Source organism: Oncorhynchus tshawytscha, unplaced genomic scaffold (genome assembly GCF_018296145.1).
Source record: "Oncorhynchus tshawytscha isolate Ot180627B unplaced genomic scaffold, Otsh_v2.0 Un_scaffold_2056_pilon_pilon, whole genome shotgun sequence".
Lineage (NCBI taxonomy): Eukaryota > Metazoa > Chordata > Actinopteri > Salmoniformes > Salmonidae > Oncorhynchus > Oncorhynchus tshawytscha.
In genome coordinates this window covers 96,916-124,046 of record NW_024609439.1, presented here as the reverse complement: position 1 = coordinate 124,046, position 27,131 = coordinate 96,916, and the positions used below count along the sequence as shown (strand labels likewise).

Below are 27,131 nucleotides of genomic sequence, written 5' to 3'. Positions count from 1 at the left end.
ACAACAGGACTGTAGAAGTTTAGGAGGGGTAACATACATGTACTATGATTCTGTTATACTGAAATAAAATATAAATGCAGCATCTAAAGTGTTGGTCCCATCTTTCATGCGCTAAAAAAAAGATCCCAGAAATGTTCCAGATGTACAAAAAGCTTATTTCTTTCAAACTGTGTGCGCAAAATTGTTAACATCCCTGTTAATTAGCATGTTATCCTTTGATTACAGCCTCAAGTCTTCTTGGGTATGACACTACAAGTTCAGCACACCTATATTTGGGGAGTTTCTCCCATTCTGCTCTGCAGATCCTCTCAACCTCTGTCAGGTTGGACGGGGAGCGTCGCTACACAGCTAATTTCAGGTCTCTCCAGAGATGTTAGAACAGGTTCAAGCCCGGGCTCTGGCGGGGCCACTCAGAGACTTGTCCCGAAGCCACTCCTGTGTTGTCTTGGCTGTGTGCTTAGGGTTGTTGTCCTGTTAGAAGGTGAACCTTTGCCCCAGTCTGAGGTCCTGAGCGCTCTGGAGCAGGTTTTCAATCAAGGATCTCTCTCTACTTTGCTCCGTTCATCTTTCCCTCGAACCTAACTAGTCTCCAAGTCTCTGCCGCTGAAAAACGTCCCCACAGGCTGATGCTGCAAACAACGTGAGTGTATGTATGTGTTACAGCATGACGTAAAATCACTACTTTTACATACCCCAGGGCATTGTGAAGCAGAATGACGCTCGTAGGTACCCTGTCTAACTGGGAGTGGGGACAGACAATTGTAAATGGTTTAGACGGGGCTTTACTTTAATCAAAGTGCAGTACAGATTCAAAGAATGCAGGCAATGCAAAAGCTAAACAAATTATGTTCTACTTCAGTCGTGCTTCTACAAAAACTACAGATATAACTGGGTGATTAATAAATCATGGGATTTATGTCAGTTGCTAGGTCTTAGCAGGTGAAGGATTCCTTGTCTAATGATTATGCCAGCTAGCTATGTCTCTATACAGAAGAATCAAGCTAACTTAAAAATAGCTTGCAAAACAACTTAGCGTAGCTTAGGTGCTTCTACACCTGCATTGCTTGCTGTTTGGGGTTTTAGGCTGGGTTTCTGTACAGCACGTTGAGGTATCAGCTGATGTAAGAAGGGCTTTATAAATACATTTGATTTGAGCGTAATCGATTTCTGTAAGTAGCATAAGACTACAAAGTTAGAGTTGTAGAAAACTCTTAAGTGATTTGGACAATAGCTTCTAAAAACGTATTCCAAATAAGAAAATATCTTGCTACCTAGCCAGAAAATAAAGACATTTTAATGTACCCGCCTTGACAGCTGGGTTTTTATGTTGGACATGCGCAGGCAGATTGCGCACGTCGTGTTTCGTAACAGGTTGTACCAGGAAAGCGGACACTGAGCGGACACTGAGCGGACACTGAGCGGACACTGAGCGGACACTGAGCGGACACTTCCAAAACGCGGTCAAGCATAAACATTGTTCAGCCATCCGTTCATCAGTTTCCTCCTGAATTTCTGTGCGCGAATACACAACACTTTACGGTGTCGCGTGTTTTCTGGTAGGGAACTTTATGTTATACTTGAAAAGATCGGAGAAAAGTTTTCTGAAGTTAGAGCACATTATGTAATTTATTGTAAGGATATGTTCAGAAAAGTTACAATAGTTTATCATGCAAAGATGATATTATTTGGTATTATTCAAATATCTAGAATTCCAGAGTGATTGATTTCTTAAGGCCTGTAAATCGCGTCGGTCAGAGATGATCAAACCTTTGTTTCATTTTTTGATTGTCGTTCGTGATGGGACATGATGATGAAGCCTAACAGAGATTTGATGTAACAGAAACGTTTTGAGAGCGTTAATTGAATAATATAAACCAGTGCCAGTACTGTGTATTAACTCCTAATGTTACAGTAAGATGTCGAGCCAACAATCAGGCCTGCAGCCAGATGGCTAAAATAACAAACACTAAATGCTGATTACCTGGTGATTATTCCCCAGTGACACGTTAATTGGGCCTCGTAAAACGTTTTTGTTTGTCTATTCTGCAGTCTAACAAGAGTTTTCAAACCAGCATGGAAGTTCTGTGTAACGACCTAGCGATAGCCTACCCATTACCAAGGCAAAATAAGAAAAAGTGCGAGTAATCTATTTTGTAATGACGTGTTATTCAGAAGTAAATGTTCACAGTAAATGTGTTGCATTGAGTATGCTATACAGCCGCGAAATGATTTTAGATAGATGCGCTTGCTTAAAGCAAGAACTGATTTAGAAATTCGACATACTTCTTATTAATGTGCTTGCGAGGAAATCTGACACGTATTTGTCATGTGCATGCTGAAAGCACATAAGTTATCAAAAGTTATCCAACTTTAGAATGTGCAGGTTCCTGTTTGATACTATTCCTACTTGTTGTACTGCAACCAATATTAGCTTAAAACCCCATGCATTTCAATGGTCATCGACTTTCTAGATTCTAGATGGGTCATTCCATGAATAGAGTGCCTTTTGCTTTCCTTTGATATTTTACATAGGAATTGTGCACCAATATGGAATTTCAAAAACCTGTTACATTAAGTGCCTTTTAATAGAAACCCCATGGAACAATTAAATAAATCACTTTTATAATATGAATAAAGACTTTCTAAAATGGCCAAAATCTGCATTTGTACATGTCCCTTCTCATGTTTTTCTGACTTCTAGGAAGATTTTAAGCCAACATTTTTAACAAAGGGTCTAAATGGGTTCAGAACATAATAAATCGGGTGTTATTTTCAGAGCTGACTGAGGCCATGTCAGCGGTGTGGATCAGCTCCTCGCTACTGAGGTCCAGGGCAACTCACCTCAGACAGCTCAGTGTGTTCTCTAGAAGCGCTGTGTTACAACCTGTACAGGTGGTCTCCTCACTACAGAAGACATGGACACCTGGGAACCCAACCTGGTGCTGTAGGTAGGTCAGCTCTCTTCACATTGTCAGACATAAACAGACTAGCTGGATTATTTCTGTCATTTTGCAAGTTGTGTTTCCTTTCTAAAGCCCACCTCTGACCTCTGACATAGATTGTAGATGCCATTTTGTCATTCAGACCTATAGAGCACACCACTAGTTGGGGTCAATCCCATTTCAATGTAGTCAGTTACAGTTGCAGTGATCGGTATGATCCGTCAACTGTAGAATATGGACCTGATGGCCTGTGTCTTGACTAGTATTCAGACTAGAGGTCGACCGATTAATCGGAATGGCCGATTAATTAGGGCCGATTTCAAGTTTTCGTAACAATCGGAAATCTGTATTTTTGGGCGCCGATTTGCCGATTAAAAAAAATATATATATATTTTATAACTTTATTTAACTAGGCAAGTCAGTTAAGAATACATTCTTATTTTCAATGACGGCCTAGGAACAGTGGGTTAACTGAACGACAGATTTTCACCTTGTCAGCCCGGGGAAAAACCTGTCTTGCAACCTTACCGTTAACTAGTCCAACGCAATAACGACCTGCCTCTCTCGTTACACTCCACAAGGAGACTGCCTGTTACGCAAATGCAGTAAGCCAAGGTAAGTTGCTTGATAGTATTACATTTCTTATAAAAAACAGTAACAGGCAGTCTCCTTGTGGAGTGCACAAGGACTAGTTAACTGTAAGGTTGCAAGAATTGGATCCCCCAAGCTGACAATGTGAAAATCTGTCGTTCTGCCCCTGAACGAGGCAGTTAACCCACAGTTCCTAGGCCGTCATTGAAAATAAGAATGTGTTCTTAACTGACTTGCCTAGTTAAATAAAGAGTAAATAAAGGTGTAAAAAAAATGTAATAAAAATCGGCAAAATCGGTGTCGGAAAATTTCCGATTGTTATGAAAACTTGAAATCGGCCCTAATTAATTGGCCATTCCGATTAATCGGTCGACCTCTAGTTCCAACCCATCTCTCTGTTCCAACCCATCTCTCTTTGTTCCAACCCATCTCTCTCTGTTCCAACTCATGTCTCTCTGTGTACCAACCCATGTCTCTCTGTTCCAACCCATGTCTCTCTGTTCCAACCCATGTCTCTCTGTTCCAACCCATGTCTCTCTGTTCCAACCCATCTCTCTCTGTTCCAACCCATCTCTCTCTGTTCCAACCCATCTCTCTCTGTTCCAACCCATCTCTCTCTGTTCCAACCCATGTCTCTCTGTTCCAACCCATGTCTCTCTGTTCCAACCCATGTCTCTCTGTTCCAACCCATGTCTCTCTGTTCCAACCCATCTCTCTCTGTTCCAACCCATCTCTCTGTGTTTACTCCCTCTTTAACTCTCTCTGTATCAGACTTTGGTCAACTACAGTACATATGTCAAATACTTGGATGTGTCTACTGTAGTTTGCCTGGTACAATGGAACCAATTAAATAGTCCTCTATGTCCAAACTCCAAAGTGTTATCAAGTGCACCTAAAAACAGCTTCCAACTATTTCCCTCATGTATTTGTTCATGTCTGTCCCTCAACAGATCCCTCCATGTGGACAGTCCACCCCTGGTCCCAGGGCAGAGCTTCAGCTACGTCCATGGGGCCTCCTCAGTGTCCCTGCTGGGCCAGACGGTGGGTCAGAGTTTGCAGGCGGCAGCTGACCGCTGGCCCCACAGAGAGGCCCTGGTGTTCGTGCAGGATGGAGTCCGTAAGACCTTCTCCCAGTTTCAGGAGGACGTAGGTCTTTCATCCACCCTCTCTTCTAATCTATTTCATCATATCTAGAGATCATTGTTAGGCCGTTACCTTTGTACCCACTCAAAGCACATTCAGCAGGACTATCTGTCAGTGCATCTGATTGGTGGTTTACCAAATAGTAACATAACTATTATATGTCAGTGCATCTGATTGGTGGTTTACCAAATAGTAACATAACTATTATGTGTCAGTGCATCTGATTGGTGGTTTACCAAATAGTAACATAACTATTATGTGTCAGTGCATCTGATTGGTGGTTTACCAAATAGTAACATAACTATTATGTGTCAGTGCATCTGATTGGTGGTTTACCAAATAGTAACATAACTATTATGTGTCAGTGCATCTGATTGGTGGTTTACCAAATAGTAACATAACTATTATGTGTCAGTGCATCTGATTGGTGGTTTACCAAATAGTAACATAACTATTATGTGTCAGTATCCATGGTGAAACACCCTGAGGCCTGCTAACTAGGACATCCATGGTGTAACACCCTGAGGCCTGCTAACTAGGACATCCATGGTGTAACACCCTGAGGCCTGCTAACTAGGACATCCATGGTGTAACACGCTGAGGCCTGCTAACTAGGACATCCATGGTGTAACACCCTGAGGCCTGCTAACTAGGACATCCATGGTGTAACACCCTGAGGCCTGCTAACTAGGACATCCATGGTGTAACAACAGAGACATATAAACAGCTTTGTAATAATATATTCCATTACATTTATACACATACTCATAAACACAAACTGCAGAATGCCTTTACATATCGGGATATCATCCTGTATATTACTTCCTGGGTCATGGTCTCCCTCCTCCCCAGGTTGACCAGGCCGCTGCAGGTCTCCTGGCCCTGGGTCTGAAGAGAGGGGACAGACTAGGAGTCTGGGGGCCCAACACATACCACTGGATCCTGTTTCAGTTCGCCACAGCCAAGGCTGGCATCATACTGGTGAAGATGAGCTATTATATTAGATTCTAAAATGAGCATGTATTATCTGTTAGGATCAATTGGTCCGAATATTAAAGTATTGTTCTAATCTCTACAGGTGTCAATAAACTGAAGGAGCCAGCCTATCAGCTGAAGGAGCTGGAGTTCACCCTGGGGAAGGTTTGTTCTAATCTCTACAGGTGTCAATAAACCCAGCCTATCAGCTGAAGGAGCTGGAGTTCACCCTGGGGAAGGTTTGTTCTAATCTCTAAACAGGTGTCAATAAACCCAGCCTATCAGCTGAAGGAGCTGGAGTTCACCCTGGGGAAGGTTTGTTCTAATCTCTACAGGTGTCAATAAACCCAGCCTATCAGCTGAAGGAGCTGGAGTTCACCCTGGGGAAGGTTTGTTCTAATCTCTACAGGTGTCAATAAACCCAGCCTATCAGCTGAAGGAGCTGGAGTTCACCCTGGGGGTTTGTTCTAAGGTTTGTTCAGCTGAAGGAGCTGGAGTTCACCCTCTAATCTCTAGGTGTCAATAAACCCAGCCTATCAGCTGAAGGAGCTGGAGTTCACCCTGGGGAAGGTTTGTTCTAATCTCTACAGGTGTCAATAAACCCAGCCTATCAGCTGAAGGAGCTGGAGTTCACCCTGGGGAAGGTTTGTTCTAATCTCTACAGGTGTCAATAAACCCAGCCTATCAGCTGAAGGAGCTGGAGTTCACCCTGGGGAAGGTTTGTTCTAAGGTGTCAATTATCAGCTGAAGGAGCTGTTCACCCTGGGGAAGGTTTGTTCTAATCTCTACAGGTGTCAATAAACCCAGCCTATCAGCTGAAGGAGCTGGAGTTCACCCTGGGGAAGGTTTGTTCTAATCTCTACAGGTGTCAATAAACCCAGCCTATCAGCTGAAGGAGCTGGAGTTCACCCTGGGGAAGGTTTGTTCTAATCTCTACAGGTGTCAATAAACCCAGCCTATCAGCTGAAGGAGCTGGAGTTCACCCTGGGGAAGGTTTGTTCTTATCCAGAACAGTGTTGTTTTACACTTCCTGGATAGACTGAATGAATGGAGTTCACCCTGGGGAGTTCTGAACCCAGCCTGAGCTCCTGTTCCCTCTCAGGTGCTGTCTGTCAGCTGAAGGAGCTGGAGTTCACCCTGAAGGTTTGTTCTGTACCCTGGTCTGTCTGTGTTTAAGACCCAGAGGTTCTGTTATCTCTGTTGTCTCTGTAGGGGCAGTGTAAAGCAGTGGTGTGTCCCACCCAGTTTAAGACCCAGAGGTTCTGTTATCTCTGTCTCTGTAGGTGCAGTGTAAAGCAGTGGTGTGTCCCACCCAGTTTAAGACCCAGAGGTTCTGTTATCTCTGTCTCTGTAGGTGCAGTGTAAAGCAGTGGTGTGTCCCACCCAGTTTAAGACCCAGAGGTTCTGTTATCTCTGTCTCTGTAGGTGCAGTGTAAAGCAGTGGTGTGTCCCACCCAGTTTAAGACCCAGAGGTTCTGTGACATGCTGAGACAGATCTGCCCAGAGATGGACACAGCAGAGTCAGGGGTCTTCAGGAGCTCCAGGTATGTTCATATTGTATTACTGCATCATGACTGAGTCAACAGACAGGTATGTTAATATTGTACTACTGGACCATGACTGCGTCAACAGACATATTGTATTGCTGTACCATGAAGTAAACAAGTACCTAGCAGGATAGCTAACATCATAGATATAGAACCCTGAACAGATATGTGGTCTGTGGCTAACATATTTATAGCCATAGTAGAGATCCCATTAAATTACTAGAAGGGCTATGTCATAAACCCTCAAAGTTCCTGAATGGTATGATAATGGCAGCCATTTTGGTCAGGGACAAATCCAAACCAGCCTAATTGAAAGGAAAGGAAGTAGAGGCAAAGGTGATGCACTTCCTGCTTTTACTGATGCAGGAGCATAAAAGTAAGGCATGTGATACTGTATATCAGAAATGGTGTATTAGAATTATTGGCTAATGTGAAACACAGTAGAAGGGAACACAGCAACTCTGCTGGATCGACTCTGAATAAGAAATATTACCACCGGTGGATGTCTAGTTACCTGTAAATGGAACCTCAGTATCTGTGTATGGTGATGGTGACAGACGGGGACAGTAGAGGACCTAATGAAGGCTGTTACTGTAATGTTACTATCATTGTGTTGCTGTAATGTTACTGTAATGTAATGGTCATTGTGTTACCGTAATGTAACGGCCATTGTGTGACTGTAATGTTACTGTAATGTAATGGTCATTGTGTTACTGTAATATTACTGACAGTGTTACTAATGTAATGGTCATTGTGTTACTGTAATGTAACTGTCATTGTGCTACTGTAATGTAGCGGTCATTGTGTTGCTGTAATAATATTGACAGTGTTACTGTAATGTAACGGTCATTGTGTTACTGTAATGTAATGGTCATTGTGTTACTGTAATGTAACGGTCATTGTGTTACTGTAATGTAACGGTCATTGTGTTACTGTAATGTAACGGTCATTGTGTTACTGTAATGTAACGGTCATTGTGTTACTGTAATGTTACGGTCATTGTGTTACTGTAATGTAACGGTCATTGTGTTACTGTAATGTTACTGTCATTGTGTTACTGTAATGTAACATTGTGTTACTGTAATGTTACACATTGTGTTACTGTAATGTAACTCAATGTTTACTGTAATGTAACTGGTCATTGTGTTACTGTAATGTAAGGTGTTATTACTGTGTTACTGTAAATGTAACGGTCATTGTGTTACTGTAATGTACAGTAACTGTAATGTTACTGTCAACTGTAATGTTACTGTAATGTAATGTCATTGTTTACTGTAATGTTACTGTAATCAATTGTGTTACTGTAATGTAACGGTCATTGTGTTACTGTAATGTAACGGTCATTGTGTTACTGTAATGTTACTGTAATGTTAACCTACTGTGTTCCTCCTGCCAGACTACCAGACCTGCGTATGGTGATTGTGACAGACAGCAGACAGACAGGGACTGTACATGTAGAGGATGTGATGCAGGCTGGAAGCAGACAGCACCACCAGGAGCTGCAGGACCTGCAGACCAAACTGTCCTTCGACGACCCCATCAACATACAGTTCACATCCGTAGGTCTCCTGTTGAAAGAAGAAGAAGAATTCTTTACGGCTGATTTCCTGGACACAGAATAAACCAAGTCTTGGACAAAGAAGCACTTTCCGTAGTGATCTCCATTGGACGAGGCTTAATCCCACACACACACACACACACACACCCCCACACACACACACATACACACACGGTAATGGAAGAACAGGATCAGCTGCAGTGCAGCGCCCCCTGGAGCAGTAATACTGTACTGCACAGCTCACACATCATATCAATACATTATTAACACAGTATGTCATTACCCTCACCGACACACAAAACACATCAACAGGTATTCATTGTTTATGTCTGAGTATTAGTCTGTCTGTCTGTCTACTGGTCTGTAGGGAACAACAGTATTAGTCTGTCTGATGTATACTGGTCTGTAGGGAACAACAGTATTAGTCTGTCTACTGGTCTGGAGGGAACAACAGTATTAGTCTGTCTCTACTGGTCTGGAGGGAACAACAGTATTAGTCTGTCTGATGTATACTGGTCTGATATTAGTCTACTGGTCTGTAGGGAACAACAGTATCTAGGTCTGTCTGATGTCTACTGGTCTGTAGGGAACAACAGTATTAGTCTGTCTACTGGTCTGTAGGGAACAACAGTATTAGTCTGTCTGATGTCTACTGGTCTGTAGGGAACAACAGTATTAGTCTGTCTGATGTCTACTGGTCTGTAGGGAACAACAGTATTAGTCTGTCTGATGTCTACTGGTCTGTAGGGAACAACAGTATTAGTCTGTCTGATGTCTACTGGTCTGTAGGGAACAACAGTATTAGTCTGTCTGATGTCTACTGGTCTGTAGGGAACAACAGTATTAGTCTGTCTACTGGTCTGTAGAGAACAACAGTATCAGTCTGTCTGATGTCTACTGGTCTGGAGGGAACAACAGTATTAATCTGTCTACTGGTCTGTAGGGAACAACAGTATTAGTCTGTCTACTGGTCTGTGGTCTGGGGAACAACAGTATTAGTCTGTCTGACTGGTCTGTAGGGAACACTGTCTGTCTGTGGTCTGGGGGAACAACAGTATTAGTCTGTCTGATGTCTACTGGTCTGTAGGGAACAACAGTATTAGTCTGTCTACTGGTCTGTAGGGAACAACAGTATTAGTCTGTCTGATGTCTACTGGTCTGTAGGGAACAACAGTATTAGTCTGTCTAATGTCTGGTCTGTAGGGAACAACAGTATTAGTCTGTCTGATGTCTACTGGTCTGTAGGGAACAACAGTATTAGTCTGTCTACTGGTCTGTAGGGAACAACAGTATTAGTCTGTCTGATGTCTACTGGTCTGTCTGGGAAGGGAACAGTAGTATTAGTCTGTCTACTGGTCTGTAGGGAACAACAGTATTAGTCTGTCTACTGGTCTGTAGGGAACAACAGTATTAGTCTGTCTACTGGTCTGGTCTGGGAACAACAGTATTAGTCTTAGTACTGGTCTGATGGTCTGTAGGGAACAACAGTATTAGTCTGTCTACTGGTCTGTAGGGAACAACAGTATTAGTCTGTCTACTGGTCTGTAGGGAACAACAGTATTAGTCTGTCTACTGGTCTGTAGGGAACAACAGTATTAGTCTGTCTGATGTCTACTGGTCTGTAGGGAACAACAGTATTAGTCTGTCTACTGGTCTGTAGGGAACAACAGTATTAGTCTGTCTGATGTCTACTGGTCTGTAGGGAACAACAGTATTAGTCTGTCTGATGTCTACTGGTCTGTAGGGAACAACAGTATTAGTCTGTCTACTGGTCTGGAGGGAACAACAGTATTAGTCTGTCTGATGTCTACTGGTCTGTAGGGAACAACAGGAAGTCCTAAAGGTGCCACCCTCTCCCACCACAACATCGTCAACAACGCCTATTTTGTGGGTCTTCGTCTGGGATTCAACTGGAAGGTCAGTGGAGACATGAGACTATTATCATCTCTCCCTCTGTGGTGCTCTCTGGGGCGCTCTCTCTCTCTCTCTCTCTCTCTCTGTGGCTCTCTCTCTCTCTCTGTTGCTCTGTCTCTCTCTCTCTGTCTCTCTCTCTCGCCTCTCTCTCTCTCCTCTCTCTGTCTCTCTGTCGCTGTCTGCTCTGTCTCTCTCTCTGTCGCCCTCTCTCTCTGTCGCTCTCTCTCTGTCTCTCTCTCTCTCTCTGTTTCTCTCTCTACTTTTCTCATGTAACCTCTACTCTTTTTGATTCCCCCTCAGCCTATAAGAGCGTGTGTTCCTGTTCCTCTGTACCATTGCATAGGCTCAGTGATCGGAGGGATGTGCATGGCACTGCATGGCATCACCCTGGTCTTCCCCTCTGCTGGGTACGACAGCCGTGCCAACCTGGAGGCCATTCAGAATGAAAGGTAGTAAAGTTTAGGAATGTTGAAGGGACTGGTCTTTTTCTAAACGTACCTGGAGGCCATTCAGAATGAAAGGTAGTAAAGTTTAAGACCCTCTTCCTTAAGTGACTTACACATTCTGGAGACTTACAATAGAGATATTTCATGTCAGTCTGTTGTAATAATTAATAATATAAATAGCTGCCACTGAGCACATTGAGAATGAACCTCTATAATACACTAAATACCTCTCTATATGTTCTCTGTTTCAGGTGTAATTTCCTCTACGGAACTCCTACCATGTACATTGACATGCTTGGACAGCCTGACCTACACAACTATGACCTGTCATCAGTTGAATCTGGTGAGAGATTTGAGGTTTGTTTGTGTAGACTGTTGTTTGATGGCTGGAAATACATAAAAATAAACTGAATTGCTGTGGTAAAGTTTAAGCTGAAAGGGGTAATTTGCAGTTGCTACATCCATTTTTTTGGACAGTATATCACAAAAGTGAGTACACCCCTCACATTTTTGTAAATATTTGAGTATATCTTTTCATGTGACAACACTGAAGAAATGACACTTTGCTACAATGTAAAGTAGTGAGTGTACAGCTTGTATAACCGTGTAAATTTGCTGTCCCCTCAAAATAACTCAACACACAGCCATTAATGTCTAAACCACTGACAACAAAAGTGAGTACACCCCTAAGTGAAAATGTTTTGAGGCTCTTGACTAACATTTTCGGTTGGTGTCGCTGGCACCGCTATGGTTTTCAGTCGGGGTCTCTGGCGCTGCTATGTTTTTCAGTCACAAAAGTTTTCAGTCGGTGTCTCTGGCGCTGGTAAATATTTCTGGTTATGTTTTTCAGTCGGTGTCTCTGGCGCTGCTTGCTTTCAGTGGTGGCGCTGCTAGTGGTTTTCAGTCGGTGTCTCTGGCGCTGCTCAAAATAACTCTGGCGCTGCACAGGTTTTCAGTCGGGGTCCACTGGTGAGTTTTCAGTCGGTGTCTCTGGCGCTGCTATGGTTTTCAGTCGGGGTCTCTGGCGGTTTTCAGTCGGGGTCTCTGGCGCTGCTATGGTTTTCAGTCGGGGTCTCTGGCGTCGCTATCAATTTCAGCTGGTGGCACCAGTTCATGATTTGGTTGCACCAATATTTTGTTACTCAATAGAAACACTTTATAATCATCTTATAAAATATAATATAAATATAAAATATAAATTCACTGTGGTTTAAAAAGGTGGTATGATTAAATACATTTTATCATCAAACATGTCCAAGCAGTAATGCATGATTCAGGTCATTTTGATCTGCAACCTAAACCATTCGCTAAGCCCCCCCCCCCAAACCGCTGACATAAATTAAACACAAATGACCCTTACTAATCAGGAAGCTCTCTGATATGTTGTGATGGACTGTCATTATAAATGCTTCACAGGAACCTGGTCAAATGAGGTTTGTAGTGTGGCTAGCCACTGAATGACTCTGAAGTCACTGTCAGCATGCAGTCAAAGCTACTAACCACTTTTGGAGCTAACTCGTGTTCTCAAATCGTATCCTGATGTCGACAACAGATATGAGTTGTCTTCATATTATGGCAAACTTAGCTGGCTTACATACATTTTAGAGAAAACAAGTTATATTAAGTAGCTAGCTAACTAGCTAGCATTAGCAATGTTTGGTGGTCAATGAGACAGAGCTAGCTAACTAGCTAGCATTAGCAATGTTTGGTGGTCAATGAGACAGAGCTAGCTAACTAGCTAGCATTAGCAATGTTTGGTGGTCAATGAGACAGAGCTAGCTAACTAGCTAGCATTAGCAATGTTTGGTGGTCAATGAGACAGAGCTAGCTAACTAGCTAGCATTAGCAATGTTTGGTGGTCAATGAGACAGAGCTAGCTAACTAGCTAGCATTAGCAATGTTTGGTGGTCAATGAGACAGAGCTAGCTAACTAGCTAGCATTAGCAATGTTTGGTGGTCAATGAGACAGAGCTAGCTAACCAGCTGAGTTAGCAAACAAAATAATCATTTAGAAAGATCCTCCAAAGGGCTCTGCATTTCAGGAATCACAGTAGCAAGCATTGGAACGCTGCGATTGGTTGGCCAAAATTCTGGGGCGAGGCTTAGCGAAGCGTCATTTAGCTGATTTGTTGCTATATTTTTATTTTATTGTCAAACTAGGGCTCTGGAAATGTCAGATTTGTTTTTGCTCAATAGAGATCCATTGGCCTACATGTTTGTGTGCACTAGCTAATTCATTTGGGACTATTTCACCACTAAAACACATTAGCTAGATCGCTAACTGAATATTGCTGATGGTTAGCTGTGTAATTTGATTAATTGCAGTAAACTGAATGCCCTAAAAACAATCCAGTGATAGTCTACTAGGACTCAGCGCCAACGTGTACCTCACGCTCTCTGCATCTCAAAGACATAACAGAAATGTTGTTTTTTAAAACAGTGCCTGTCGCTCAATATTGAGAGTTGAGAAATAGTGATCATACATCAGAGACCCTTCCCCTCTAAATAGTGATCATACATCAGAGACCCTTCCCCTCTAAATAGTGATCATACATCAGAGACCCTTCCCCTCTAAATAGTGATCATACATCAGAGACCCTTCCCCTCTAAATAGTGATCATACATCAGAGACCCTTCCCCTCTAAATAGTGATCATACATCAGAGACCCTTCCCCTCTAAATAGTGATCATACATCAGAGACCCTTCCCCTCTAAATAGTGATCATACATCAGAGACCCTTCCCCTCTAAATAGTGATCATACATCAGAGACCCTTCCATACATCAGAGACCCTTCTAAATAGTGATCATACATCAGAGACCCTTCCCCTCTAAATAGTGATCATACATCAGAGACCCTTCCCCTCTAAATAGTGATCATACATCAGAGACCCTTCCCCTCTAAATAGTGATCATACATCAGAGACCCTTCCCCTCTAAATAGTGATCATACATCAGAGACCCTTCCCCTCTAAATAGTGATCATACATCAGAGACCCTTCCCCTCTAAATAGTGATCATACATCAGAGACCCTTCCCCTCTAAATAGTGATCATACATCAGAGACCCTTCCCCTCTAAATAGTGATCATACATCAGAGACCCTTCCCTCTAAATAGTGATCATACATCAGAGACCCTTCCCTCTAAATAGTGATCATACATCAGAGACCCTTCCCCATCTAAATAGTGATCATACATCAGAGACCCTTCCCCTCTAAATAGTGATCATACATCAGAGACCCTTCCCCTCTAAATAGTGATCATACATCAGAGACCCTTCCCCTCTAAATAGTGATCATACATCAGAGACCCTTCCCCTCTAAATAGTGATCATACATCAGAGACCCTTCCCCTCTAAATAGTGATCATACATCAGAGACCCTTCCCCTCTAAATAGTGATCATACATCAGAGACCCTTCCCCTCTAAATAGTGATCATACATCAGAGACCCTTCCCCTCTAAATAGTGATCATACATCAGAGACCCTTCCCCTCTAAATAGTGATCATACATCAGAGACCCTTCCCCTCTAAATAGTGATCATACATCAGAGACCCTTCACCTCTAAATAGTGATCATACATCAGAGACCCTTCCCCTCTAAATAGTGATCATACATCAGAGACCCTTCCCCTCTAAATAGTGATCATACATCAGAGACCCTTCACCTCTAAATAGTGATCATACATCAGAGACCCTTCAAATAGTGATCATCATAAATAGTGATCATACATCAGAGACCCTTCCCCTCTAAATAGTGATCATACATCAGAGACCCTTCCCCTCTAAATAGTGATCATACATCAGAGACCCTTCACCAGAGACTAAATAGTGATCATACATCAGAGACCCTTCCCCTCTAAATAGTGATCATACATCAGAGACCCTTCCCCTCTAAATAGTGATCATACATCAGAGACCCTTCCCCTCTAAATAGTGATCATACATCAGAGACCCTTCCCCTCTAAATAGTGATCATACATCAGAGACCCTTCCCCTCTAAATAGTGATCATACATCAGAGACCCTTCCCCTCTAAATAGTGATCATACATCAGAGACCCTTCCCCTCTAAATAGTGATCATACATCAGAGACCCTTCCCCTCTAAATAGTGATCATACATCAGAGACCCTTCCCCTCTAAATAGTGATCATACATCAGAGACCCTTCCCCTCTAAATAGTGATCATACATCAGAGACCCTTCCCCTCTAAATAGTGATCATACATCAGAGACCCTTCCCCTCTAAATAGTGATCATACATCAGAGACCCTTCCCCTCTAAATAGTGATCATACATCAGAGACCCTTCCCCTCTAAATAGTGATCATACATCAGAGACCCTTCCCTCTAAATAGTGATCATACATCAGAGACCCTTCCCCTCTAAATAGTGATCATACATCAGAGACCCTTCACCTCTAAATAGTGATCATACATCAGAGACCCTTCCCTCTAAATAGTGATCAAATCAGAGACCCTTCCCCTCTAAATAGTGATCATACATCAGAGACCCTTCCCCTCTAAATAGTGATCATACATCAGAGACCCTTCCCTCTAAATAGTGATCATACATCAGAGACCCTTCCCCTCTAAATAGTGATCATACATCAGAGACCCTTCACCTCTAAATAGTGATCATACATCAGAGACCCTTCCCCTCTAAATAGTGATCATACATCAGAGACCCTTCACCTCTAAATAGTGATCATACATCAGAGACCCTTCACCTCTAAATAGTGATCATACATCAGAGACCCTTCCCCTCTAAATAGTGATCATACATCAGAGACCCTTCCCCTCTAAATAGTGATCATACATCAGAGACCCTTCCCTCTAAATAGTGATCATACATCAGAGACCCTTCCCCTCTAAATAGTGATCATACATCAGAGACCCTTCCCCTCTAAATAGTGATCATACATCAGAGACCCTTCCCCTCTAAATAGTGATCATACATCAGAGACCCTTCCCCTCTAAATAGTGATCATACATCAGAGACCCTTCCCCTCTAAATAGTGATCATACATCAGAGACCCTTCCCCTCTAAATAGTGATCATACATCAGAGACCCTTCCCCCTCTAAATAGTGATCATACATCAGAGACCCTTCCCTCTAAATAGTGATCATACATCAGAGACCCTTCCCCTCTAAATAGTGATCATACATCAGAGACCCTTCCCCTCTAAATAGTGATCATACATCAGAGACCCTTCCCCTCTAAATAGTGATCATACATCAGAGACCCTTCCCCTCTAAATAGTGATCATACATCAGAGACCCTTCCCCTCTAAATAGTGATCATACATCAGAGACCCTTCCCCTCTAAATAGTGATCATACATCAGAGACCCTTCCCCTCTAAATAGTGATCATACATCAGAGACCCTTCCCCTCTAAATAGTGATCATACATCAGAGACCCTTCCCCTCTAAATAGTGATCATACATCAGAGACCCTTCCCTCTAAATAGTGATCATACATCAGAGACCCTTCCCCTCTAAATAGTGATCATACATCAGAGACCCTTCCCTCTAAATAGTGATCATACATCAGAGACCCTTCCCCTCTAAATAGTGATCATACATCAGAGACCCTTCCCCTCTAAATAGTGATCATACATCAGAGACCCTTCCCCTCTAAATAGTGATCATACATCAGAGACCCTTCCCCTCTAAATAGTGATCATACATCAGAGACCCTTCCCCTCTAAATAGTGATCATACATCAGAGACCCTTCCCCTCTAAATAGTGATCATACATCAGAGACCCTTCCCCTCTAAATAGTGATCATACATCAGAGACCCTTCCCCTCTAAATAGTGATCATACATCAGAGACCCTTCCCCTCTAAATAGTGATCATACATCAGAGACCCTTCCCCTCTAAATAGTGATCATACATCAGAGACCCTTCCCCTCTAAATAGTGATCATACATCAGAGACCCTTCCCCTCTAAATAGTGATCATACATCAGAGACCCTTCCCCTCTAAATAGTGATCATACATCAGAGACCCTTCCCTCTAAATAGTGATCATACATCAGAGACCCTTCCCCTCTAAATAGTGATCATACATCAGAGACCCTTCCCCTCTAAATAGTGATCATACATCAGAGACCCTTCCCCTCTAAATAGTGATCATACATCAGAGACCCTTCCCCTCTAAATAGTGATCATACATCAGAGACCCTTCCCCTCTAAATAGTGATCATACATCAGAGACCCTTCTCTAAATAGTGATCATACATCAGAGACCCTTCCCTCTAAATAGTGATCATACATCAGAGACCCTTCCCCTCTAAATAGTGATCATACATCAGAGACCCTTCCCTCTAAATAGTGATCATACATCAGAGACCCTTCCCCTCTAAATAGTGATCATACATCAGAGACCCTTCCCTCTAAATAGTGATCATACATCAGAGACCCTTCCCCTCTAAATAGTGATCATACATCAGAGACCCTTCCCCTCTAAATAGTGATCATACATCAGAGACCCTTCCCCTCTAAATAGTGATCATACATCAGAGACCCTTCCCCTCTAAATAGTGATCATACATCAGAGACCCTTCCCCTCTAAATAGTGATCATACATCAGAGACCCTTCCCCTCTAAATAGTGATCATACATCAGAGACCCTTCCCCTCTAAATAGTGATCATACATCAGAGACCCTTCACCTCTTCAATTAACACCAACATGTTTTCAAAACGCATGTTTTTCCCACAACTGCATTTTGAAAGAGAGCATTTCTCTCTTCCACTAAATAAATATTTGGAAGGAGAGGGCGTGGCTGGCTCATCACAGCAGCTGGCCCTGGTGAAATGGACACTTTCATGGCAGGACTCACTTCACTTTAGGCGTACTGCTTGATCAAATCATGATTTTATCCAAAACAATAAGAAGTTTTGAGTGAGATGACCAGCAGTTTTTCTACATCCACAGCCAAGTCAAAGGGTCACAAAATGCGACTAAATGGTCTCGGTCTGATGCCCTCCTAAAACAATAATTTGTATATTATGGATTGCTCCTAAAACAATAATTTGTATATTATGGATTGCTCCTAAAACAATAAGTTGTATATTATGGATTGCTCCTAAAACAATCATTTGTATATTATGGATTGCTCCTAAAACAATAAGTTGTATATTATGGATTGCTCCTAAAACGATCATTTGTATATTATGGATTGCTCCTAAAACAATAAGTTGTATATTATGGATTGCTCCTAAAACAATCATTTGTATATTATGGATTGCTGGTCCTTTCATCCATAGCTCTTTCTATGAATTTGAGAGTGGTTACATGTCTCCGCCCCCATCCCTCAGATGTTTACCAAAACAGTGGCGGGGTGTAGTAATACAGTAATTGTATTTGTGCCCAGGAAGGATGGTTGTGATTTCTGTTGTTGTGTTCCAGGGTTTACGGGTGGGTCTCTTTGTCCTCCTGAAGTCATGAGGAAACTCAAAACTGATATGAATGTCAAGGATATGATAGTAAGTACTTCCCATCTTTTTCTCTGTCTGTGTGTGTATAATATACTTTATAATCTGTATGAGGTAACACAATGTTCCCTTGGTAACATCAGATAGGCTATGGGACCACAGAGAACAGCCCTGCGGCATTTGTTGGTTTTCCGCGAGACAACGAGGAACTGAAGACCGAGACAGTGGGATGTATCCTGAACCACGCTGAGGTATCAAACGTGTGTGTGTGTGTGTGTGTGTGTGTGAGAGGAGAGAGACAGTCATGTGTCGAATGTCAGGGTCCTAATTCATCTACATGCAGTATGTGTAATGTTTATATTCCTCCTTCTTTAAAACACACATGAAACCCTACCTGTGTTCTCCTGGCCAGGCGAAGGTGGTGGATGTGTCCTCTGGAGAGGTGGTTCCTCTGGGGGATCCAGGAGAGCTGCTGATCAGAGCTTACTCTGTTATGCTGGAGTACTGGGACGACCCAGACAAGACCAGTGAGGCCATCGCCAAAGACCGCTGGTACAGAACCGGGTAAGAAATGAGAAGGAGAGAGAGAGATGGAGCGAGCGAGCGAGAGATAAAGACACACAGAGAAACAGAGACCCAGACAGCAACAGATGAAAAGTGAGCGCGAGCATCAACTGTGAATGTCTCCACAGTGACATAGCCAGTCTGGACAGGTTTGGGTACTGCCGTATAGTGGGACGTATAAAGGACATGATCATACGTGGAGGAGAGAACATCTACCCTGCTGAGATAGAGAAGTTCCTTCACACCCATCCCAACGTACAGGAGGCCCAGGTGAGAACCATCCCAACGTACAGGAGGCCCAGGTGTTCATATTCTCTCCCTGTCCTGTCCACCTCTCTTTCTCCCCAGGTGATTCTATTCTCTCCCTGTCCTGTCCACCTCTCTTTCTCCCCAGGTGATTGGCGTGAGAGATGAGAGGTTGGGGGAACAGGTGTGTGCCTGTATCAGACTGAAGGAGGGACTGGACTGTAGCAGAGAGGAGATCAGAGACTTCTGCAAGGGACAGGTGAGACAGAAAGGAACAGGTCACTGGGGGATTGAACACAAGATAGTTATCCCACTGAGTTGAAGTTGTTTTAACCAGATGGTTATCCCACTGGGTTGAAGTTGTTTTAACCAGATGGTTATTCCAGATGGTTATCCCACTGGGTTGAAGTCGTTTCACCCAGATGGTTATTCCAGATGGTTGTCTATCCCACTGGGTTGAAGTCGTTTTAACCAGATGGTTATTCCAGATGGTTATCCCACTGGGTTGAAGTCGTTTTTGAACCAGATGGTTATTCCAGATGGTTATCTATCCCACTGGGTTGAAGTCGTTTTAACCAGATGGTTATTCCAGATGGTTATCCCACTGGGTTGAAGTCGTTTCACCCAGATGGTTATCCCAGATGGTTATCTATCCCACTGGGTTGAAGTTGTTTTAACCAGATGGTTATCCCACTGAGTTGAAGTCGTTTCACCCAGATGGTTATTCCAGATGGTTATCCCACTGGGTTGAAGTCGTTTTAACCAGATGGTTATCCCAGATGGTTATCCCACTGGGTTGAAGTTGTTTTAACCAGATGGTTATCCCACTGAGTTGAAGTCGTTTCACCCAGATGGTTATCCCACTGGGTTGAAGTCGTTTTAACCAGATGGTTATCCCAGATGGTTATCCCACTGGGTTGAAGTTGTTTTAACCAGATGGTTATCCCACTGAGTTGAAGTCGTTTTACCCAGATGGTTATCCCACAGAGTTGAAGTCTTTTTAACTAGTCAGTCCATCATTACCAAGCATCGGCAACATGTCTTATGAGAACGAGAAGCGTAACTGTTTATATTTGTTCCAGATTTCTCACTTCAAGATCCCCCACTATGTGGTGTTTGTGGACAGCTATCCACTGACTGCCTCTGGAAAGGTAGGATGGCTTCATGACAACACTAAACAAATCAGGTTATCCAGGTTAATGATATTAATACCAGCATAGACGACTGTGGTGATCACCTCTGTGTTTGTCCTTTCCTAGGTCCAGAAGATCAAACTGAGGGAGGAGATGGAGAAGAAGCTGGGTCTGTGATGGACAGAGGGACCTAGACAGACTATTGGTTCCAGCTGGAGAGAGATTGGTTACAAAGGCTCTGTGTCTGTTACAGCAATATATTGCTATATTTCAATAAAACCAAGAGCAAAAATAAAGTCTAAGCTCAATGTTACGGTTCATGAGTGATGTGTAACAACTCTTTCAATATCTTTATTTCCTTTTATCGAACAGACTGGACAACTAATTGTACATCATGATATGTGATCTTGGACTGATGTACAACAGAGTTTCATCACTTATTTTTCAATATCTTTATTTCATTTTATCGAACAGACTGGACAACTAATTGTACATCATGATATGTGATCTTGGACTGATGTACAATAGTAAAACTCAGGTTCTTCATTTTAAACATGTCGTAAAGACATCTGAAATAAATACAACTGTAATAATGCCAAACGTTGGTATGTACAAATGTGTTGTTAGGCAGAGTTACAATGCTTAGTTCCAGACCTGTATATATGGGGACAGAGCAACAGGCTGACATAGAGCTCAGAGTGACATGGTAGAGGTGGGTGACATCATAGACCATGGGAGTAAACAAGCACTCCAAATGATAGTTCTATGGGGACAGAGCAACAGGCTGACATGGTAGAGGTGGGTGACATCATAGACCATGGGAGTAAACAAGCACTCCAAATGATAGTTCTATGGGGACAGAGCAACAGGCTGACATGGTAGAGGTGGGTGACATCATAGACGACCCTCCCACTCTGTTTGCCGTATTCTTTCTCTCTGCTCTCGTTTTCCTTATTAGGATGCCGGTGGGAGGAGCCAGGAGAGTCATCAGAGACGTGGGGCGGGCCCGGGTGTGTCCCAGGATCATGTTAAAGGAATTAAATTCCTATACGTTTATTTAACCAATTCAATTAAACACTCTGCTCATTCCTAAGATACTTATTTACATAAAATGGACAGAGGCCAGTCTCAAAATCAATAGTGTTTATTCTCGAGAGTACTGATCATGGTACAGTTTACAACAGGTTATAAACTAAAAGTGACGTCATAGGTTTTAAACTGTCCCTCCTCCACTCTGATACAATGGCAGTATAGTTCACAAGCCTTCCCACATTGTCCACCACCAGTTTAGATCATTTACTACCAGCCCAAGGTCTCCCTGTGTAGATAAGCATTCTAGCCAGTCTGACGATAAGTTCATTCATTTCTACCAATGAACAGACAGTCTTTGTTCTGATTCTTGATTATAATTACACACATTATATTCAGTACTCTGATTATAATAAGATTCATACATCCATACAGTAACATAATAGTATTGTTTAGTCAGTCCTGATTGAAATGTATACATCATTTAGTCATTATTGATAAATACACCACATCCCCATTCATGGAGGAGACTCCATGCAGACACCTTAATAGATTTTGCTTTGGCACCTTTCAACACCCAGCATTATCACATGTATGCATGAAAAACACACTACTGATTACACACACCATTGTTAATTGTATTCAGTTGACTATATTTTGTCATTCGTGGTCTCCCTTTTGTTAGGAACTTCGAGCCGGTTCGTGACACATCATAGGATAAGCAAGCACTCCAAATGATAGTTCTAGAGTTCTGGAAGAGGTGGAACAGTTTTAAGGCCAGTTTCCTGGACACAGATTAAGCCTAGGTCAAGCGGTGAATGTCAGGATAGCGTGGCTTTCTCCAGCAGAAGAACGTTACAGGTGGTGTTTTATCCATGTGTCAGATCAAAACGGAACATTGGAAAACGCAGGTAGTTTTTAAGATCCCGGCTGGCCTCTTTAACCTGATTCAGCTAAACACGGCTGAGACTGAAAAGTATAGGCATCTATTGTTTATGTTGAATCGTGTGTTGGTGAAGGACTACAAGCAATGAACAGAAAACACAGTCGGCCATTTTACATAGATTATATTAACCCTTAAAGCAGACACATAGTCCTTAATGAAAACAGATTATATTAACCCTTAAAGCAGACACATAGTCCTTAATGAAAACAGATTATATTAACCCTTAAAGCAGACACATAGTCCTTAATGAAAACAGATTATATTAACCCTTAAAGCAGACACATAGTCCTTAATGAAAACAGATTATATTAACCCTTAAAGCAGACACATAGTCCTTAATGAAAACAGATTATATTAACCCTTAAAGCAGACACATAGTCCTTAATGAAAACAGATTATATTAACCCTTAAAGCAGACACATAGTCCTTAATGAAAACAGATTATATTAACCCTTAAAGCAGACACATAGTCCTTAATGAAAACAGATTATATTAACCCTTAAAGCAGACACATAGTCCTTAATGAAAACAGATTATATTAACCCTTAAAGCAGACACATAGTCCTTAATGAAAACAGATTATATTAACCCTTAAAGCAGACACATAGTCCTTAATGAAAACAGATTATATTAACCCTTAAAGAGACACATAGTCCTTAATAAAACAGATTATATTAACCCTTAAAGCAGACACATAGTCCTTAATGAAAACAGATTATATTAACCCCCTAAAGCAGACACATAGTCCTTAATGAAAACAGATTATATTAACCCTTAAAGCAGACACATAGTCCTTAATGAAAACAGATTATATTAACCCTTAAAGCAGACACATAGTCCTTAATGAAAACAGATTATATTAACCCTTAAAGCAGACACATAGTCCTTAATGAAAACAGATTATATTAACCCTTAAAGCAGACACATAGTCCTTAATGAAAACAGATTATATTAACCCTTAAAGCAGACACATAGTCCTTAATGAAAACAGATTATATTAACCCTTAAAGCAGACACATAGTCCTTAATGAAAACAGATTATATTAACCCTTAAAGCAGACACATAGTCCTTAATGAAAACAGATTATATTAACTCAAATCATGATTGGCTTGATTTAGTTACCAATGTTAGATGTGGACAGTTCAGGGATATTGTATGTTCCCCTTTTGATTATAAAGGCAAGTTAATGGATTATATTAATTAATGGATTACATACATTGGAAATACAAGTAAAGTACACCAACCTGACCTTTCCATTCATAACATGTGGAGGGTCAATTGCCACAGTAGATTCTCTGTGGTAAACAAGGAAATGCCTCATTTCATTTGAACAAAATGATTGTCAAATATTTAAGTGATTAATCTGCTGAAATAGCAGTTTAATATAAAGATATTACCCACCAGAGGACAAAATAGTAAAAAATGAAAATGTTGGCAGCAGCCACAACTAAATGTCAGTGGTTGTAATTCAGATTCACTGTGCGGATGATCTTTGTGCGTATTGATGGTTTAACAAGAGATCACCTCGGGTGTAAACGGTGCTCAACGTGGGTTGGCTAGTAGCCCAGTCTGTCTACGTCCCTCTGTCCATCACAGACCCAGCTTCTTCTCCATCTCCTCCCTCAGTTTATTCTTCTGGATCTAGGAGAGGACAAACACAGAGGTGATCACCACAGTCGTCTGTTCTGGTATAATTACTCTGATTATGAATTTCATGATACAGAACATTGGTCCGCTGCTGATCTGAATGAAGACAGACAATACGCTGTCATGAAGCCATCCTACCTTTCCAGAGGCAGTCAGTGGATAGCTGTCCACAAACACCACATAGTGGGGGATCTTGAAGTGAGAAATCTGGAACAGTAGAAGCAGATGCCTGTAGCTATAAACACAATATAACATAGTATATAACAGAAGTTCTAAACCTGACAATGATCGAATCACAGGTCATGTCACTTCCTGTCTCTGTCTCACCTGTCCCTTGCAGAAGTCTCTGATCTCCTCTCTGCTACAGTCCTGTCCCTCCTTCAGTCTGATACAGGCACACACCTGTTCCCCCAACCTCTCATCTCTCACGCCAATCACCTGGGGAGAAAGAGAGGTGGACAGGACAGGGAGAGAATATAATCACCTGGGGAGAAAGAGAGGTGGACAGGACAGGGAGAGAATATAATCACCTGGGGAGAAAGAGAGGTGGACAGGACAGGGAGAGAATATAATCACCTGGGGAGAAAGAGAGGTGGACAGGACAGGGAGAGAATATAATCACCTGGGGAGAAAGAGAGGTGGACAGGACAGGGGAGAAAGAGAGGTGGACAGAGGAGAGATGATAATCACCTGGGGATAATCACCTGGGGAGAAAGAGAGGTGGACAGGACAGGGAGAGAATATAATCACCTGGGGAGAAAGAGAGGTGGACAGGACAGGGAGAGAATATAATCACCTGGGGAGAAAGAGAGGTGGACAGGACAGGGAGAGAATATAATCACCTGGGGAGAAAGAGAGGTGGACAGGACAGGGAGAGAATATAAACACCTGGGGAGAAAGAGAGGTGGACAGGACAGGGAGAGAATATAATCACCTGGGGAGAAAGAGACAGGACAGTGGACAGGACAGGGAGAGAATATAATCACCTGGGGAGAAAGAGAGGTGGACAGGACAGGGAGAGAATATAATCACCTGGGGAGAAAGAGAGGTGGACAGGACAGGGAGAGAATATAATCACCTGGGGAGAAAGAGAGGTGGACAGGACAGGGGAGAAAGAATATAATCACCTGGGGAGAAAGAGGTGGACAGGACAGGGAGAGAATATAATCACCTGGGGAGAAAGAGGTGGACAGGACAGGGAGAGAATATAATCACCTGGGGAGAAAGAGAGGTGGACAGGACAGGGAGAGAATATAAACACCTGGGGAGAAAGAGGTGGACAGGACAGGGAGAGAATATAATCACCTGGGGAGAAAGAGGTGGACAGGACAGGGAGAGAATATAATCACCTGGGGAGAAAGAGAGGTGGACAGGACAGGGAGAGAATATACACACCTGGATACACTGGAATCAGAAAACTGACCCAACCATACCCACTGTTGACATTGTGTATGGACATCATATGGTGATATGAGTATTGAGAAATGAAGACAGGAAATGAAAGGTTCTGGTACTAACATTTCCTGGATAGATTTGTGTAACTTGGTTGTATGGTGTTACTGTGGTGCTGTTCTATTCTCGGATGCCCTCTAGTAGTGGTGAGTCCTGGGCCTCCTGTACGTTGGGATGGGTGTGGTTCTCACCTGGGCCTCCTGTACGTTGGGATGGGTGTGGTTCTCACCTGGGCCTCCTGTACGTTGGGATGGGTGTGAAGGAACTTCTCTATCTCAGCAGGGTAGATGTTCTCTCCTCCACGTATGATCATGTCCTTTATACGTCCCACTATACGGCAGTACCCAAACCTGTCCAGACTGGCTATGTCACTGTGGAGACATTCACAGTTGATGCTCGCGCTCACTTTTCATCTGTTGCTGTCTGGGTCTCTGTTTGTTTCTCTGTGTGTCTTTCTCGCTCGCTCGCTCCATCTCTCTCTCTCCATCTCATTTCTTACCCGGTTCTGTACCAGCGGTCTTTGGCGATAGCCTCACTGGTCTTGTCTGGGTCGTCCCAGTACTCCAGCATAACAGAGTAAGCTCTGATCAGCAGCTCTCCTGGATCCCCCAGAGGAACCACCTCTCCAGAGGACACATCCACCACCTTCGCCTGGCCAGGAGAACACAGGTAGGGTTTCATGTGTGTTTTAAAGAAGGAGGAATATAAACATTACACATACTGCATGTAGATGAATTAGGACCTTGACATTAAGACACATGACTGTCTCTCTCCTCTCACACACACACACACGTTTGATACCTCAGTGTGGTTCAGGATACATCCCACCGTCTCGGTCTTCAGTTCCTCGTTGTCTCGCAGGAAACCAAGGAATGTTACAGGGCTGTTCTCTGTGGTCCCATAGCCTATCTGATGTTACCAAGGGAACATTGTGTTACCTCATACAGATTATAAAGTATATTATACACACACAGACAGAGAAAAAGATGGGAAGTACTTACTATGATATCATTGACATTCATATCAGTTTTGAGTTTCCTCATGACTTCAGGAGGACAAAGAGACCCACTCATAAACCCTGGAACACAACAACAGAAATCACAACCACCCTTCCTGGGCACAAATACTATACTACTGCTTTATACAGCATATTAATCAACCACCACCCTTCACAAATACTATAACTGTATTACCAATACATTATATTACTATTAAAAGGGGCAATCTGCAGTTGAAAAATAAAACAAATTGACACCCCGCCACTGTTTTGGTAAACATCTGAGGGATGGGGCGGAGACATGTAACCACTCTCAAATTCATAGAAAGAGCTATGGATGAAAGGACCAGCAATCCATAATATACAAATGATTGTTTTAGGAGCAATCCATAATATACAAATGATTGTTTTAGGAGCAATCCATAATATACAACTTATTGTTTTAGGAGCAATCCATAATATACAAATGATTGTTTTAGGAGCAATCCATAATATACAAATGATTGTTTTAGGAGCAATCCATAATATACAAATGATTGTTTTAGGAGCAATCCATAAT

The 27,131-nt window shown here is 42.4% G+C and overlaps 2 protein-coding genes across 5 annotated transcripts in view; one reads left to right on the top strand and one right to left on the bottom strand.

Annotated features, from left to right (window-relative positions):
- The first annotated feature begins 1,353 nt into the window (after positions 1 to 1,353).
- Positions 1,354 to 20,818, top strand: LOC112240867 (medium-chain acyl-CoA ligase ACSF2, mitochondrial). 4 transcript variants are annotated; one of them, XM_042315318.1, is made up of 17 exons: positions 1,359 to 1,556; positions 2,777 to 2,948; positions 4,484 to 4,679; positions 5,529 to 5,657; positions 5,837 to 5,890; positions 7,077 to 7,195; positions 8,595 to 8,757; positions 10,578 to 10,673; positions 10,971 to 11,119; positions 11,368 to 11,459; positions 18,532 to 18,608; positions 18,701 to 18,808; positions 18,970 to 19,121; positions 19,250 to 19,391; positions 19,516 to 19,626; positions 20,450 to 20,518; positions 20,627 to 20,818. In XM_042315318.1, exons 2-17 carry the CDS (start codon positions 2,791 to 2,793, stop codon positions 20,675 to 20,677), a joined length of 1,866 nt encoding a protein of 621 aa, XP_042171252.1. In that variant the 5' UTR covers positions 1,359 to 1,556; positions 2,777 to 2,790; the 3' UTR covers positions 20,678 to 20,818. The 4 variants fall into 4 exon arrangements, 3 of the variants coding, with proteins under 3 accessions (XP_042171252.1, XP_042171254.1, XP_042171253.1); XM_042315319.1 differs by lacking the exon at positions 1,359 to 1,556 and adding an exon at positions 1,609 to 1,631; XR_006082189.1 differs by lacking the exon at positions 20,627 to 20,818 and having other exon boundaries at positions 1,354 to 1,556; positions 19,250 to 19,423; positions 20,450 to 20,471.
- A 2,411-nt stretch (positions 20,819 to 23,229) lies between these two features.
- LOC121844790 (medium-chain acyl-CoA ligase ACSF2, mitochondrial-like) overlaps positions 23,230 to 27,131 on the bottom strand; it is a 34,310-nt gene continuing 30,408 nt past the window's right edge. Inside the window, exons 12-18 of the mRNA XM_042315323.1 lie at positions 26,577 to 26,653; positions 26,377 to 26,484; positions 26,075 to 26,226; positions 25,805 to 25,946; positions 24,451 to 24,561; positions 24,262 to 24,330; positions 23,230 to 24,117 (exon numbers count right to left, since the gene is read on the bottom strand). Of these exons, the coding sequence (XP_042171257.1) occupies positions 24,067 to 24,117; positions 24,262 to 24,330; positions 24,451 to 24,561; positions 25,805 to 25,946; positions 26,075 to 26,226; positions 26,377 to 26,484; positions 26,577 to 26,653 (710 nt within the window). The 3' untranslated portion in view covers positions 23,230 to 24,066. The remainder of the gene's footprint in view (positions 24,118 to 24,261; positions 24,331 to 24,450; positions 24,562 to 25,804; positions 25,947 to 26,074; positions 26,227 to 26,376; positions 26,485 to 26,576; positions 26,654 to 27,131) is intronic.